The 17,629-nt window shown below is 40.7% G+C and overlaps 2 protein-coding genes and 1 long non-coding RNA gene across 5 annotated transcripts in view; 2 read left to right on the top strand and 1 right to left on the bottom strand.

Annotated features, from left to right (window-relative positions):
* SMURF2 (SMAD specific E3 ubiquitin protein ligase 2) overlaps positions 1-4,149 on the top strand; it is a gene marked incomplete at its 5' end in the record, with an annotated part of 94,312 nt that extends 90,163 nt beyond the window's left edge. The window contains 2 exons of the mRNA XM_019805169.2: positions 429-504; positions 822-4,149. Coding sequence (XP_019660728.2) covers positions 429-504; positions 822-921 — 176 coding nt within the window. The remainder of the gene's footprint in view (positions 1-428; positions 505-821) is intronic.
* A 1,115-nt stretch (positions 4,150-5,264) lies between these two features.
* Positions 5,265-14,806, top strand: LOC117795636. The gene is made up of 3 exons (XR_004619710.1): positions 5,265-6,141; positions 6,783-6,871; positions 14,156-14,806. It is a non-coding gene; the product is annotated as an uncharacterized LOC117795636 (long non-coding RNA).
* The window catches only part of CEP95 (centrosomal protein 95), a 38,260-nt gene continuing 29,645 nt past the window's right edge, over positions 9,015-17,629 (bottom strand). The window contains exons 12-20 of one of the 3 annotated variants that reach the window (XM_002924506.4): positions 16,386-16,525; positions 15,495-15,584; positions 14,555-14,684; positions 13,552-13,721; positions 13,362-13,436; positions 11,911-12,063; positions 10,146-10,292; positions 9,599-9,670; positions 9,015-9,349 (exon numbers count right to left, since the gene is read on the bottom strand). In XM_002924506.4, coding sequence (XP_002924552.1) covers positions 9,173-9,349; positions 9,599-9,670; positions 10,146-10,292; positions 11,911-12,063; positions 13,362-13,436; positions 13,552-13,721; positions 14,555-14,684; positions 15,495-15,584; positions 16,386-16,525 — 1,154 coding nt within the window. In that variant the 3' untranslated portion in view covers positions 9,015-9,172. The remainder of the gene's footprint in view (positions 9,350-9,598; positions 9,671-10,145; positions 10,293-11,910; positions 12,064-13,361; positions 13,437-13,551; positions 13,722-14,554; positions 14,685-15,494; positions 15,585-16,385; positions 16,526-17,629) is intronic. The other 2 variants (XM_034640883.1, XM_011231403.2) reach the window with 2 other exon arrangements.

The following is a 17,629-nucleotide window of genomic DNA, read 5'->3' as shown; positions in this document are numbered from 1 at the left end:
ATGTTAACTGAAATTTATTCCATGGACTGCTAATCTTTTGCTCTAGGCCAAGTTTGAGGCATGAAACCTAAATTTGCATTTAGGTGGTTATCTTTTTGAATGTGTATATATATATTTGATCTTAGATTTGTCCATTTACTTCTCATATTTTTGGCACATCAATCTTTTTTATAGAAGATAGAAATTGGCAAAGGATTTAGATCCTGTACTTTTTCTCAAATTGAAACGCTAGCACATTAAGGAATCCAGTGTTATCCAAGGCCAATTCCAGTTTTCACAAAACCCAGATTCTTTTCCTCCTGCCCTTGGCACCTTGTAGCGGAGTCACCAGTATCCCCATCCCTAGGCCCTGTAGTTTCTGTGCCAGTTTTATTCTGCGAGTTCGGAGACTGATACGGTCATGTGACCCACACTGCCTTCTTTGGCAGGTGCCGCAGGCCCACGACTCTTCACCATACACCAGATTGATGCCTGCACTGACAACCTGCCAAAAGCCCACACTTGGTGAGTTACTTATGGAGCTTTCCCCCCTCATTCTGTGTCTGTAGGTGTTAGTTTTAAACCGATTTGATGTTTCATTTGCTGTTCTTATTACTAAAAGAACTCCAGAAGGAATAATAAGTAACAAGTGATTTAAGATTATTCAGAAGTTAGTAGGAAAGCCTGAAAGTGGCAGTCTCTGCTTTGGAGAAATCCAGCTTCCAATTTTCTGTGTGTCACGCGAAGTGATGTGCCGGAATTAGTGTAACACTACGCTTGCTAGGCTAGGCCATTTGGCTTCTTCTCAATGAACTGTGTCAATCTGATTTGCTTATTTACAGCTTCAATCGAATAGACATTCCGCCCTATGAAAGCTATGAAAAGTTATATGAAAAGCTGCTAACAGCCATCGAAGAAACATGTGGGTTTGCTGTGGAATGACAGACTTCAAGGATTTCCCCAGGACTCTATTTATACCCCGACCGCCAGCCTCCTTTCAGCAAAGTTTTGCGGAATGCGGAAATACAGGATAATGCCCCCCCCTTAAAATTTTTTTAGGACACTGTGAGGGGAAAGGACAATTTTGAAATTCCTTTTCAAGGAAAAAAAGAGGTCTTTATGCTTTGCCATGAGGCCACACTCAGCTGCTATTTAAAATTAATATCTTGAACCTAAAGAATGCTGACTTTTCCTACATTTCCAGAGTTAGGCAGTATTCTACACTTAAAGACTACTACTATTTTTATAAAAGGTAATCTATTCAAATCGCTCCACAGATTTCAAGTCTCTCAAACATCAAGACAACTTCAGCAGTCGGTACACGTCACATTTCATTTTGATTGAATACATGATTTTGAACAGCTCCTGTACTTGCTCTTTGTAAAAAAAATAAAATAAAATTATTTTGAATTATTCTACCTTTGTAAACAATTGGCTAAAGGAATCATTATCTTAAAAAATTAAGCCATTTACACGTTTAATTACATTTTTCTATAGCAAAGCATTATTTTTTAAAAGCAATATATGTTTCAACCTAGCCTAAGTGAGTCTTTTGTATATTTCTCAAGCACGACCTTCCTGGAATTCAGCCACATAATTTTGGTTGTCAGATTCCTAATGCAACCATTTAGTCTAAACTTAGTAGCTTATTTGATACGGTAAGATGCATTCAGGGGCTCCTTGTTTTTAAGAGACTTAAAAAACACCCTAATTTTCTTCATCTTAAATCAGTATGATTAGGTATTTTGGCCTTTTCATCTTAAATGGAAATACTGCATTTTTATAGCTCCTCAGATTGTGTGGATGGGATGGGATTTTCATTCTTTTGCTGGGTCAGCTTATCTTTAATATATATACTATTTCTGTAAACCAGTCTCCTATGGCAAGTGCATCTAATTTATATTTTAATTATGGCCTAAGTTTCTATCAAGCAAACCATCCAGTATCTTTGTTTAGCTGCTCATGATGTTTTAATCAGCTGAAATTATGACAAAGGAAACATTATATTCAGCCAGCTTAGAAAATCCTGTTTTTACCTAATAAAATGAAGGTGAGGTGGGGAGGGGTAGGATTACTGAAGAAATAGTGATTCTGAATCTCTGGTATGAATTAGTTTAGAACTGAAGAATTCATTTTGGAGGTAAGGGAATCCCAGTTCCCTTGGTGTTGATCTGATTTGGAAATATCCAGATTTAGCTTGCAAGGTGTGTGGCATGTTGCATAATCCAGAAGGCAACCAAAATTCTGGAGTAAGGGATTGAAAAAATCTGAACTCATGGATGGATTTTTAAATTCAACCATCCAGTATCTGCACTATATATATATTTTCTCTTACACTGATGTGAATCAAGGGCAAATTCTGATGAGATATCTCTGTTGAAATTTTGCAGCTTAATCATCAAGTGAATAGGCTTTTTGTGTTCTTTCGTTTGTTGGATTGGTTTTCAGTCTGTGTTCATGAGCCAAGGGGTTCCTCCGAGGTGCCTCAGAAGTAACGGTTTAAGAGAGGACGGACAGAGGGGGAGAGGAAAGGCCTAGTTGGAATCCGAGCAGGAGACTGTGACTCCCCCCCCACCCCCTTTACCAGAGCAGCTCCCAGTTTCTCTCTTCTGTGTATTGGAATTCCAAGGAAGATTTTATGGGGTGGAAGGTTGGGGGAGGAGATATAGAAGAAGTGGAAATTTTGTCGTTTAAAGAAAAAAAGTCGAGAACTACTTGTGTAGTTTCTAAGTATTTGAATTTCTTTCATTCAGCCAGATTGGACTGCTACATGCCAGCCGGTCACGGTCCCACCGCGCAGTGGCAACGTGCTTCTGCTGACTTTTCCTTCCCACTTCGTGTTTTCCTGCTGCATTCTTTAGTAGTGCCCAAGGACATCTCGAAATGTACAGAAGAGGTTTCTAAACTATTTATCTGCTTTCAGCTTTCACAATAGTACCTTGTTGGTTGCAGGGCCGTCTCTTTTATATTATATTAAAGCACTAGTGCAGTGTAATTGTGCCTCCTCTTAGAATCTTCCAGAAAGTAAGTACATGATGAACACTTCAGAGAAGTCCTGACAGATGCAGTAATAATGCTACTATCATAATGTACAATAAAGCAGGCTAATACCATCGCTTTTGAGTGCCTTTTTAACTTTATAATAATGACTTACTAGAGCTTTAAAAGAAGTCTACCCTGACACTCTATGGGATCGCCACCATGATTGAGAAAGACATGATTTAGATTTCATTTTCAAAATTATGTTCCCTGATGACTTCCAAACAGGTGCTAAGCAAAAAAAACCCCCACCGTGTCATTGAATCTGGGACTCGCACCTCATGTGTAATGTGAATATTTATTTCCACACGACCCTCTTAGCTGGCTTTTTTCTAATCCCTCCCTGTAGTTGTGTTATTTCGGATACGTGATGTCACGTTTCCAAACACTGTCTCTCCATCATGAAAGCTTAATTACGAACAGTGATTATTTGTAGAGCTCATATGCAGTACAGAGGTGAGTTCTGTTTCAGAGGTCTAATTTCTTGGTGTGAAGAGTTTTCAACAGTGCTGTGTATAGTGTACATTTTGTTTTGCACATAGTTTGTTGCCCGGAATGGGTTTTATTTCTACCGTCCCTGTTTTTTCAATTGTTAGTATTTACGGTTCAGAGCACAAAATTCCTTTCTTTTTAAATGCAATGTAATTCGCTTTATTTTACAACACTAAGTCCGCTTTGAACTTCCGGGGCATTGAACCGGTTGCTTTGTTGGGAGTTAGAGACGGGCGTCTGTGCAGTTGGAGAGCGCGGCTCCCGGGGCTTCTGTAGGGAAGCAGCAGCGCGGAGCCACGGGCGCCGGCTGGGGGCACGTGACGCGCGCGTCTGTTCGGGTGATGATTGTACCACATGCTGAGTTGTTTTCTTTCGAGATGTAATTAGTTCACTTCATGTAATATTCTTTCTCTCAGACTGACTTTAAAAACAAAGTTTTATCATTTTCATTGTATTTGTATTTATTACAGAGTGTTTTAGCTTTGATATTCTTTGTATTTTCACTCAGTTGTTACATGAGCTTTATCAATAACATCTGTATAAATGGTTTTTAAAATTAACTATGTATGTGCCCATGCCGCAGTTGAGCAATAAAATGAATGCTGTTTGCACTGTCACAGCATCAAAGTTTTTAAAGAATATTGAATTTATAATGCATTGCTTTGCTAAAACGTCAGTCACGATTGGCTCTATCGAGAGTGACAGCACGTGAGCCATCAAATGAGAAGTTCACGAAGATTCACGTGCCTGCCTCCGTTGTTGCCTCTGTCACACCGCAGAGCCCCAGCGGCACAGCAGGTGGCTTGGGGGCCAGCAGCCTCTGGGAGGCTGTGTGGACATGAATTTCGGGTGCTGCTCTGGGCTCCCTGGGGCAGCGTGCCGGGCCCGGAACAGTGTCTGTCGAGGGCTCTGACGGCCCAAGCAGTGGTGGGGGCCTCCTCTGCTACCTTGGTGTCGAGCCGTAAAATCCTCAAAAGGAGAAACCGATTATGTGTTTCCAAGAAACCAAGATTTTTAAGGGCCCTGATTCACAACTCTCTAAATGATGGTGGATCAAAGTCCAGCTAAATATACGGGTGGAAAAAGGAATGGCTACGATGTTTCTTCCTCCAGAGCACAGCCTGTGTAAGTCTCCCCTGCGGCACGGGCTGCACAGAAGGAATGTTGGGCAAGTGCAGGGAGAGGTGGTCGTGGTGTAGGAAAGCCCAGACAATGGGCATGCTGTCCGTTTTTTATATCCTTTTGAAATTTTTTTTTGCTTCGTCTCACGTTGCCATGTTTATTGGTTATTATCTAAAATTTGTTGTGTTAGTATATTAAGGATTTTTGTATTTTTATAATCTATGAATTACCCAAAAGTTTGATTTGATGTTACATTTTTCTGCTGTGTGGCGACCTAAAAGGTTTGTCTCTGTTATATTGAAGGTTAACCTTGGTACCCACCGCATTTATTCATATTGTGTATCCAGATGCTTACTGTTAGGATACATAGAACAGAACAAGAGCCTTGTAACAGGATAGAGGTAATTATACAGGAAAAAGGGTTACATTCCTACATTAACACTCTTAGAAAACCAGACAAGCCAGATTTTAATTTTTTAATATGTTTTTTAAAGATTTATTAGAGGGATAGCAAGCATGGAGGGGAGGGGCAGAGGGAGAGGTATAAAGAATCCCGAGCAGACTCCACACTGAGTGTGGAGCCCAATGCAGGGCTTGATCTCATGATTCTGAGATCATGACCTGAGCCAAAACCAAGAGCTGGATGCTTAACTGACTGCGCCACCCAGGTGTCCCAAGGTGTATGAATTCTTAATGTATTTTGGATATTAATCCCTGGTTAGTATCTCATTTACTAAAATTTTATCCCTATTCAATAGGTTACCTTTTGATTTTGTTTTTACTTTTAAGTAATTTCTACACCCAACACGGGGCTCGAACTTACAATTCTGAGATTGAGAGTCACATGCTCTTCTGAGCCTGCCAGGTGCCCCAAAGGTTAAATCTATTTTTTTTTTGTTAGTATTTTTATTTATAATTTATATTTTCAAGTCACATGCTCTACCAACTGAGCTAATCAGGTGCCCCAATAAGCCAGATTTTAAAGTTAAATTTATTGGGTTTTTGCCCTGTGACTTTGTTCTTTCAACAAATACCTATTGTGCTCCTACTCGGTGTCAGGCTCTGTACTAGTTGCTAGGGATACAGCTTCTTCCTTGGGTTTGTGTTCATTATACAGTTGGCTGCATTTCCAAGGTGATACGCTCAACTGTTGCTGATTGGCATACTTTTGTGGATTTTGGCTATAGTTTATCTAGGTTAACAATTTAGTCTATAATATGAGCTGTAAACCCCACTTCTGTCTCCCTTGAGGTGTTTTGTAACTGAACAAAGTGGAGAGGCAACTGTAGGAGTCCATGGGGTGGGTGATGGACCGTTCTAAGATATTTCTCCTGCCCACCCAAATGTTCATAATGTTCTGACTTTTAGCACAGGAACTGGGCTTGAAGATGGAGACGCACATCAAACTCAACCTTTCAGACCACTTACTTTTCCCAGACATGATGCTGGCATGGCAAGAAGGTGAAGAACCATTGAGACCAGAAGGGCAAAGTTCTTTTTAAAACTGAGGTATAACTGACATATTAGTTTCAGTTGAAAAATTTAACGATTTGGTATGTGTAGATGTTGCGGACTGATCACAGTAAGGTTTTAGTGTAACATCATCATACATAGTTACAAAATTTTTCTTGTGATGAGAACTCTTAAGATCTACTCTGTTAGCAGCTCTCAGATAGCAATACAGTATGAACTATAGACACCATGCTGTACATTACATCCCTGTGACTTCTTTATAACTGGAAGTTTGTACCTTTTGACCCCTTTCACACCCATTTTGCCATTCCCCCGCCACCCCCCCGGCAGCTGCTAGTCTTTTCTGTATCTGTGAGCTCCATTTTGTTTTTAGATTCCACATAGGAGATAATGGTATTTGTCTTTCTCTGACATGCTTCACTTAGCACAATACCCTTAACGGTGTTTTTTGGTTTTTTTAATGGCCGAATAATACTGCATTGTAAATAAACACCATGTTTTCTTACGGACACTTGTTTCCATAGCTTGGCTATTGTAAATAATGCTGCAATGAACATGGGGTGCATATATCTTTTCCAGTTAGTGTTTTCATTTTTTTCAGATAAATACCCAGAAGTGGAACTGCTGAGACATATAATTCTTTCAAAAATTTTTTTAAATTTTGTTTTTTTTTGAAGATTTTAGAGAGTGCGCAAGCAGGGGAGGGGCAGATGAAGAGAGAGAGAAAAATCCTCAAGCAGACTCCCCGCTGAACACGGAGCCCCAGGTGGGTCTTGATCCCAGGACCCTGAGATCATACCTGAGCTGAAACCAAGTCAGACAGTTGACTGAGCCACCCAGGTGCCCCATCTTTTAATTTTTTGAGGAACCTCCATATTGTTTTCCACTGTGATTGCCCCAGTTTACATTCCCACAATGCACAAGGGGTTCCCTTTATCCACATCCTCCCAACACTTTTTTGATAAGGGCCATTCTAACAGGTGTGAGATGGTTTTGATTCACATGTTCCTGATGATTAGTGATGTTGAGTACCTTTTCATGTACCTGTTGGCCCTTTGTGTGTCATCTTTGGAAAAATGTCTATTCAGTTCCTCTGCCCATTTTTGAATTAGATAGGTTTTGGTTGTTTTTTTGTTTTGCTATTGAGTTGTATGAATTTTTTTTTTGAGAGAGAGAGGCGGGGAGAGGGGCAGAGGGAAGGAGGGAGAGAATCTTAAGCAGACTTCACACCCAGCACAGAGCCTGATGCCGGGGTTGATCTCACAACCCTGAGATCATGACCTGAGCCAAAACCAAGAGTCGGACGCTTAACCAACTGAGCCACCCAGGTGTCCCAAGGTGTATGAATTGTTAATATATTTTGGATATCAACCCCTTGTTAGTGTATCATTTGCTAATATTTTATCCCCAGTCAATAGGTTACCTTTTCATCTTGTTGATGGTTTCCTTTGTTATGCAGAAGCTTTTTAGTTTGATAGTCTCTCCCACTTGATTTTTTCTTTTGGTGTCAAATCCAAAAAATCACCAAGACCAGTGTCAAGGAACTTACTTACCACCTATGTTTTTTTCTAGGAGCTTTATGGTCCCAGGTCTTACGTTCCAGTTTTTAATCCTTTGGAGTTAATTTTTGTGTAAAAGATAGTGGTGGTTCAGTGTCATCATCTTTTGCCTGTGGCTGTCCTGTTTTCCCAACATCATTTGTTGAAGAGACTGTCCTTTCCCTGTTATATATTCTTGGCTCCCTAGTTGTAAATTAATTGACCATGTATGTGTAGGTTTATTTCTGGGCTCTGTTCTGTTCCACTGATCTGTGTTTCTATGCCAATACCATACTGTTTTGATTATTACAGCTTTGTCATAGTTTGAAGTCAGGGAGTGTGACGCTTATAGCTTTGTTCATCAGAGGGCAAAGTTTTATTTTGAAATTATTTTTCTTCTATATTTTTATATTCTAGTTAACATATAGTGTGATAGTGGTTTCAGGAGTAGAATTTAGTGAGTCCTCACGCAACACCCAGTGCTCATCGTACATACCAAGTGCCCTCCTTAATACCCTTCACCCGTTTAGCCCATCCCCTCACCCACCTCCCCTCCAGCAACCCTCAGTTTGTTTTTTATCGTTAAGAGTCTCTTATGGTTTGCCTCCCACTCTCTCCTTCTGCAGAGGGCAAAGTTTTAAAGGCACTTTGAGTTTAATGTTTGTTTAAGAATTGGTCACAGCAATCAAATTAGCTGGGTAATATAGTCTGAACGGCTTGAAATGCCAGATGAAACATGTTCATATGCTCATCACCGTGCTACTCCGTACATGCCCTAATGGGAGCCTCTCTTCTCCCCTTCAGTCCTTCCCTGGTGCCTTGTGCCACTCTGGCTTTGATCAGCAAAGTCCCCATATCCTCTGCTGCTCTTGGCTTTCAATAAAGCTGAAGCCTCCCTTTCCATGGAGGTGCCACACCCTGCTGGGTTTTTTTTCCCCTCATACCCCTCCACACCAGAAATAGGGTTGGTGTTCACTTCAGGTCCATGGTGCCTCCTCCTTTCCAGCCACAAGCACTAGTGCTCCTTGAGGCCCATACCTTCTGGCCTTCCACCCTTTGCCTCTTCTCACACTGTCCTCTGCCAACTAACAGAAGCCATATACACAAATTCTCATCTTCCAGCCACCAGATGACGCATCCACACACATCTACACAGTACCTTAAAAATTTAGCCCCAGCTCCCACCTCTCATGACAAGTCCCACACTTCTAGTGGTTCTCTGAATTAGAGATTTTTATTGGTTTTACTGAACCACAGCAACAGGCTTCAGGAGCTGGCTGCTCAAGCAGGCTTGTTTTTTAGTTTAGTGCAACTATGACCAATGAACGTGTGCCTTTATTCCACCTTTTAAGTTATAAATTCAAAGTGGTATACTTTGAGAAAATTATTTTTATTTATTTAAAAAATTGTCATAAGTATTGAAATGAGTAAGGCATTTAGAAATGAATCTCCTGGTTTAGATTGTTTACTGGCTCAGTTCTAGCTCTGTCCTAGTCAAGCCCTCCAGAAACCACTTATAAAATTGGGCCTCAGAGGAAGGGATTTTTACTGTACTGAAAAGCAGCCAGATGAAGTCGAGCTCTGAAGCGCTCAGCTTCCAATTCCCGGAAAAAAGAGTCTTCATCATTCTGGGTTATCATGTGCTGCAGTTGCTGAATTTCCTTCTCCATCTTCGATCTCAGCTCCCTCTTCACCTTATACAATGTCTAAAAGAGAACTTGGGTCACCCTGCTACTCACGATCGCCCCCGTCAATTTTTATTTCCCCCTCCACCTTCCAGCTCCTCAAGCTCCTGCAGTCGTGCTTACAGAGACTTAACAGGTAAAATGAACACAGGAAAAATCCTATTTATGGGATTAACCATAGCATAAATGTTTTGGGTCATAGATGTAATACAGTTGTTTTCTAGTTCTTAAAAAATATAAATCAATGATTTCTATCCTGCTAATTATTACCTGGGTCTGGGATTTCTCTCTGGCTTTGAGTTCCTGACGTTCTTGTGATATGGCTTCTGCCAGCAATGAAAACTGTGTAGAAGAAAAAAACCCAAATGTTCATCTGTAGCCCAAATTTAACAATTCTGGTATATAATATTCACAGACTTAAAATCTATTTTAATAGAAATAGGGCAATATAGAGAGTCTGTACTGTGGTCAAGTACTAGCTTATTGTGAATAATCAGTCTAACCAGTATAGTGACAGGTTAACAGGAGGTTTTTCATTAAACAGACTAAGCTGAGTTTTTTTTTTTTTTTAAGATTTTATTTATTTATTTGACAGAGAGAGAGGGAACACAAGCAGGGGGAGTGGGAGAGGAAGAAGCAGGCTTCCAGCAGAAGAGCCTGATGCGGGGCTCGATCCCATAATCCCGGGATCACGCCCTGAGCGAAAGGCAGACGCTCAACGACTTAACCACCTAAGCGCCCCTGACTAAGCTGATTTTTGACACAAGGTGGTCAGGACCAAGCACATTAGAATGTGACCCAGCAATAGTGAGCTCACCTGGTCTTTATAGTAGTTCTCCATTGAGTCCAGTTCATTCTGGTGCTGTCTCTTTTGTTCAGCTCGCTTTTCTTTGGCATAGTTTCTTAGGTCTCGTAATCTTTGCTTTTGAATTTGTAAGCCTTCTTCAAACAATTTCTTAAATATCTGTTTAGTTAGAAAAATGAAATTATGCTGAACTTTCGGAATATCAACATTTTGTCGAACTATACTGATTGTATTTCACAAGGTTTTAAGTAACAGCTTTGAGATTTAATCCACATACCACAAAATTCACCCTTTTAAGAGGTACAATAGATTTTTGTATATTCAGAGTTGGGCAACGATCATTATCGCTTCAGAAGGAAGCCCTATGCCTTAGCAGCCACTCCCCCACCCCCTGCAACCATACTATACTACTATGTCTATAAATTTGCCTATTCTAGATTATTTCATATAATCACAAAATATGTGGCCTTTTGTATCTGCTTCTTTCACTCAGCATGTTTTCAAGGTTCATCTATATTGTAGCAGGCATCAATACTTCATTCCTTTTTACTGCCACATAATACTACGATATGGGTATGGGTATATAAACATTTTGTTTATCCATCAGTTGATGGGCCTTTGGGAGTCATAGAGTAGCCATGTTAACCTTTTGATGAACTGCCAGACTGTGATCTAAAGTGGTTGCACCATTTTGCCAACCTTGCATGAGGGCTGTAACTTACTTACTTCTCCATATCCTTGCCCACATCTGTCTTTTTTATTTTAGCCATTTTAGTGAATGGTTTCCCATTGTGGTTTTGATTTGTACTTCCTTAATGATCAGTGGTGTTCAGCATCCTTTCCTGTATCCCCAAAATTCTTTACTGCTTTCAGAAGACAATACTCAAGCAGCCACATATATAAGGGAAGAACCCCAGCCAGAGAAGAAACAAATGGTGCATTTACACATGTGCACAACTGAGGGTGAGGTAGTTATCACTGAACTGCTGGGCTGGAGGCAAACTATTAAAAGGATTTAGATACGCCCACTTTCCTTACAGCCATGCATTCATTAGTCAGCGGTATTACCTTAGTCAAATTAACCTCTCAAAGCCTTAATATCATCTAGAAACGAGGATGATAGTAGCCCAGTTAACTGTAATTACCTTAATGTTTTACTCTAGAGATGTAATTTACTGCCAGTTTGGAATCCCAAAAGATTAAGCATTTCAGCCTGATTAGGATTAAACAACAAATACTGTAGAGAAATACTTCACAACGCACCTGTCCTATACTCCTTTCCCGGTTTTATGTGGAATTCAGGTCATCTAGTCACACTTTAAATCCCTGTCCCTTCTAACGTGCTCCCAAACTCCGTGAAGCAACTGTACTGGAGAACATGTGTAGGAGGTCAGAGAGAATGAGGGCAGTGGAGACTGGGAGAAGACTGGGATGTACTATGCGGGTAAGAAGATGAGGCACGGACAAGTTGAAACTCTCACAGCCGGCCTTTAGGACTTGGTAGTCCTGAAAGCTAACAGATAAAATTCGCCCTTTTGACAGGGTTGGATAAAAAGCTGTACTTATGAGGCACCTGGGTGGCTGTTGGTTAAGCGTCCGACTCTTGATTTCAGCTCAGGTCATAATCTCAGGGTCGTGAGATGGAGCCCCAGGTGGGGCTCCGTGCTCAGTGGGGAGTCTGAGATTCTTCCTCCCTCTGCCCTTCCCTACTGCTCACTCTCTCACCCTCTCTAAAATAAGTCTTAAAAAACAAAAACCCCAAAACACCTGTATTTACCATTTCTTCCCGGGTCCTCATTCTCATCATTTTTGCACGCAACTGAACTCTGTAATCATCGTAGTATTTTCGGGCACGGACAATCTGTTGCCGATTTTCTGTTATCTTTGACTGGGTCAACTTCTGCCTATGAATGCGGTCCTTGAAGTCTTGCTGGGAAAGGGAAAGTGAAAAATAGGTAAGGACAAGAGGAAGATAGACTTTGGCATTCTTAGCTGCCCCACTCCCACAAGGTTTTCAAGGAGTAAGCCAGGCATGCAGGGCCAGTGGCCTACTACCTGGGCATAGACTGAAAAACCATCAGCCCCCAGAAGCCTTCCAGCCTTTGGTAGGTTCATTACCAGTCCAAAAGGCTGCCCCAACGAGCCCAGACTGACGCAGGTGATCTTGGTGGAACTGAAGATCTCATCTCCCCCTGTCCCCTAGGGGGTTGCCTAAGTCACACCCAGATGCCAGCTTAAAAAAAAAAGTAGAAAAAAGGCAATCTGACTTTCAAGCAAAGCTTGAGTTACACCAAGAGTATTTATGTCAGAACTAAGGAAATTAGACAATATCTTACAAATGAGGATGAAATGAGGTCACCTACATAAAGCCCTCAACAAGGTGTCCAGACTGTACTTGTTTTCTTTCCCTCTAAAGTACCATATGCAGAATTTCAGATGGCTTCCCCTTGCTTCTCTGAAACTGTTTAGGAATATAAATATACTTCTTATTGCTTACCTCAACCAAGAGGGGTTTTTTTTGTTTTGTTTTTGTTTAAGATTTTTATTTATTTGTTAGAGAGAGAGACAGCGAGAGAGGGAACACAAGCAGGGGGAATGGGAGAGGGAGAAGCAGGCTTCCCGTTGAGCAGGGAGCCCGATGCGGGGCTCAATCCCAGGACCCTGGGATAATGACCTGAGCTGAACGCAGATGCTTAATGACTGAGCCACCCAGGCGCCCCTCAACCAAGAGTTTTAAAATCCCTTCTTCTGACATACTGTCTTTGACATCTGTCCTCTCCATTATACTCAACAAATTGCTATGTATAATTCTCAGCCCTAATAAGAGAGGGTGGTAAACTAGCTCAGTTCTCTACTTATGACCTTAGATCAGAGAGGACAAAAAGCACTAGCTTACAACCACCTGGTACCTTGAAGTTGCTGTCGCGGTAGAGACACACCTGATTTAAAGTCTCAACCTTGCCCCTTGCTGATTACAGTGGGTTCAAGCATTCGTTAGCATCTCAAAGAAAACATCTCCATTATAATGGTTACTATAAAGACCAAATGAAACTGTATATATAAAGTACTTAGCACCTTTGCCCCTCATCAGTTTTGGTTACAGCCTCAAATGCTTCCATAGGCAAGTATTAAAGGCAAAAGTCTGTGGGCCTATTACCCAGCTGTATAAATACAAGTAATATAATTTACAAACTCAAAATTATAATATTCAGCTTGCTCTTAACATACCAGTCTCTTGTTATGTTCATATTCTTTCTTGACAAGTGCAGTAAGGAGGTCATGCCTTTTTAAGGCTTCTTCTATCTTTAAGAGGGACAGAAAGGAAGAAAGTTAATAATGCTATTCACTAAATTCTGAAGGATAAGCTCTTCCCCTTTCTGGTTTATATTCCTAAGCTTGTAATTGACAGTTAACTTACTTCATCCTGGAGTTTCTTCTTTGATCGATTTTCTCTATATGCATCTTTTTTGAGCTGTTCAACCTGTGTAATTTGCTGTTTCCACATTTTGCTTAGCGTTTGGCCAGAAACATAGAGAAATGGAAACTGCTCCAGCATGAGGGGCAGGAGACTGTGTTCATTTACTTTCACTGCAAGGTAAAACAAAACAAAAAACCACCACAAAATGCCTCAATCTGAGAGATTTGCTGATAGCTTTTAATAAGAACTCTCATTCTACCTTCCTGGTAGAGCAAAGCTTATCTAAGTGATGCAGTTCTGATCTTGAAAAGAAGAAAGCTAAAAGTATGTGGTTAACTTTCACACTCTTTTGATCAGAGTACACCAACTAACCAGTGAGGATAAAAGTAAGCTCAACAGTTCTGATCGATGACCTGCTGTTCTTGTGAGTCCATCCTAACTGCGCAGCTGACTCAGCGGCTGGGGTGGACGCTGTGCGTGTGGTCAGACACTTCTCAGCCCTACTGTGAGACAAAGTCTCTGTCTGACGGGATGTAGTTAGAAGGCCAGCAGTGTTTGAAATGGCACCCTGGCATTTCACATGATCTCGTTTTCCTTGTCACAGGACTCTAACCCTCACTGGCACCAACTGTCAATATAACAGAGCTGGACGGGACATGTGCTTGCTTTGGAGCATCCCTTGGGTTCTACCAACTTCCCAGAAACAAAGAAAAGGCAACCTGCGTAAGCCAGCAGAGTGAAGCTATAGCTGGAGCAGCAGGTAGTAGTCCATTCGTGCCTCCAGTGCCAATACAGAGGCCTCCCGAAGGTATTAAGAGTTTTAAATAAGTGCCTTATTTAGGAGTGTTATCTCTCTTCATGGAAATCTAGCATATGGCAGTGATAAAAGAACTTTCTCCAGCTAACTGGTGGATGTTAAGTTTTCAGTGCTGTGTCCTTGGAATGTAGCACACACTTTCAGAGGATGCCAGTTTTCCATAAAGTAAAATTTTGTGGTTCTTACTTGGAACTGCTTTATTTGGCTTTGGCAAGCCACCTCTTGGACTTGAAGTTGTGGTTTTTCTAGAGTAAGTCTTCCAGGGCTGACTATGTTTTGGAGTTCCTTTATGAACAGCTTCTCTGTATATTTTTTCCTTAGAAGCAGACATAAAACAGAATAGAAATAAAAGTCTAATAACTGTCTCATACATAATCTTAAATATTACACATTGACAAAAATAGCTAACTAATCCCCAACCACCTTACTTCCAATTTCTAAAATCTGGTTAGTGTTTACCTAAGTTAAAAGCATCTTTTGGCTTCTGGTACCCTTTGGAATTTGAAAAAGCACTGAAATCTTTTTTGAGTTTCAGAGTCACCATAGTCCCACACCCTAAATACAACCACTAATGTTTTGATGTACTGGTTTTTTTGACAACAACTTTTTCCATGTAGATTAAAAGAGTTCTTAAATAATGTTTATTGTAACCATACTGTATTTTATATCCTGTTTCGTTCATGAGCATTCCAGCACAAGCATGTCTCCTGTTGCCACTTAGTTTCTGTAACCATCCTTTTGAAGAGGCAATGGACGTGTCTGCTTTGGGCTTCTTCCACCCAGGCACAGAACAAGTGGGATCTCCTTACTCCCCTTTAACCTGTCAGCCTCACCTATCTTTTAAACCCCTAGTGAACTGCTAAACAATAGAACCCCTTAAAAAACTGATGGAAGTTTTGGGCAGGAGAAAAGTGCTGGTATTCTTTGGTACCAAGCATCTGCCTTCAGCTTCGGGTCATGATCCCATTCCACATGGGGCTCCTTGCTTGGTGGGGGGGGGGGTCTGCTTCTCCCTCTGCCACTCCCCCTGCTTGCTCGCTCTCTCTGACAAAATCTTAAAAAAAAATAAAATACTTTCCACTCATCTGGTCAAGTTACATTTATTAAAGTAGAGACTTTTACCCACTGTTTCCTCCTCCTCATTTATTCCTAGAGATCCAATATTCTCTTGAACTTTATTTCTTCTTAGTTCCCTTTCAAATGCCTCAGTTATTGCCTAGAGCAGAAAAAGCCATATGACATTACAGTTACTAAAAACAAACAAAATGAAAATGTAGGGAAAAAAATTAACCTAAGATTCTGCCATTCCATTTTTTTTTTTAAGTTCTTTTAAGGCCCCCGCTATCAAAAATACATATTATCTAACAGGCATGTATTTGGGACATAAAATTTTATGTCCCCCCAAAAATGCATTTTTTTGTTCTCCGGTTTTGTAATTATTTTGACAGTCCCTTGAGTGGAAGTTAATATGCTGAAGTTACATATTATAAGACATTTGAATTAATTTCAGTTTTTCACTCATAAAATATACTGTACCAAACAATGTACGTGTTCTAAATTTATGCTGCATTTCAAAATCCCTATTCCACAGCAGAAAGCCTTCCTTGGTAATCATACATTCTCCATGCTGAATCTGAACCACCTCCTCTCATTCCTGTCTTGGGCACTTTAATCTTACCTGTAACTCAACTAGCCTATCACTTTTAATCCATCCACCTCCAATTCTCGTCCTTTCTGAAGCACTCTGAAAATACCAACCCACACTGATCTACTCTTTTTAAATCTGCTGGAGTATTGGGTTATATCTGACAAGGTTAGTTTTCTTAGGGTATCACAAGTTTTATGTTCCGTAAAGGGGGGGGGGTGAAAGCTATGTCACATAATCTCCTACCATCCACTCAGTTCAAGAATATTAAATGCATTTTAAGGCTTTAGTCAACAGCACGTTCACTGTAGTATTTGGTTGAGGGTAAACGGTATTGCCTGCTACCCAATCGTAGTCAAAGATGGGATGTACCTTTGCTTGAAATTGGCGAATATCTGTTTCTTTTGGCTTTCGCTTCTGTTTTCTCTCCATATGGAACTGTGTGTTTCTGTTAACTGGAGACGGGGAGAGTGAACTAGATCTGAAGGGTGGCCTTCTATGCGTGGGAAGTCCTACAACATGGAAGAGACATGTATCATTAGTTCCTTACAGCCAGAGATGTTAAGTTGAAAATCAAACCGTTGATTTTTACCAATTCCAAAAAGAATGACTGTGCTAGACTTAGTCTCTCCTATAACTAATCTGTATTTAAAAAAAAAAAAAATAGCGCACATGCATGAATAGGGGGAGGGGCAGAGGGAGAAGCGGACTCCCCACTGAGCAGGGAGCCAGGCATGGGGCTCGATCCCCGGACCCTGGAATCATGACCTGAGCTGAAGGCAGACACTTAACCAACTGAGCCATCCAGGTGCCCCTAACTAATTTGTATTTATTTGTATGTTTAGTCAGACCAATACACATAAAATGTATACAGTCTCAAAAAGTACTTAGGTTCTATATTCAACTTTGGGTTGAAAATGGAGCAACATGTGGAATTAAGTGGAAGGAAGTGGTGGAGAAAGAAAATGTTAAACCATCTAAGCCGTATGTCTGCTATCCTTTTATACCTAGGTCCTGAGGAGGTAGGATATAAGTACGTATACATCTTACCCTTATAAAGCAGCATGTTTAGAAGAAAAAGTTAACATAATTCAGCATTTTCTAAGTAGTCCCAATTTTTCCTTATGTAGTTAAGTCAGCCCTAATTCCACACTGCCTTAGAGATCTAAGTCACTTCATAAACGTTTTTATGTTCCACTGTTTTTAGTTGCACTTGGGCATCTGCTAGTTGTGTAGAGGTGGACTCCATACCTTTTTCAGAAAAATGAGTAATTCTAAGGTTAAGGAAATTAGTTTGGTATCTTTATAGATAAACCTTCCCAGAGAATTCAAGTCTCCCTAAGTTTTTTTTTTCACTCTTTTAATTCAAATCTTTCAAATTCATTTCAAATGTAATTTATTAAGGGTGTGCCTGGCTGGCTCAGTTGGTAGAGCACGCAACTCTTGACCTCAGGGTCATGAGTTTGAGCCCCATGTTGGGCACTGAGATTACTTAATTTAAAAAAGTAAGATCGGGGCATCTGGGTGGTTCAGTCAGTTGGACACCCCACTTTTGGTTTTGGCTCAGGTCAGGATCTCAGGGTCATGAGATCGGCCAGTGTTGTGTTCCATGCTCA

Source organism: Ailuropoda melanoleuca, chromosome 13 (genome assembly GCF_002007445.2).
Source record: "Ailuropoda melanoleuca isolate Jingjing chromosome 13, ASM200744v2, whole genome shotgun sequence".
Lineage (NCBI taxonomy): Eukaryota > Metazoa > Chordata > Mammalia > Carnivora > Ursidae > Ailuropoda > Ailuropoda melanoleuca.
This window is presented reverse-complemented; position numbering and strand designations above follow the sequence as displayed.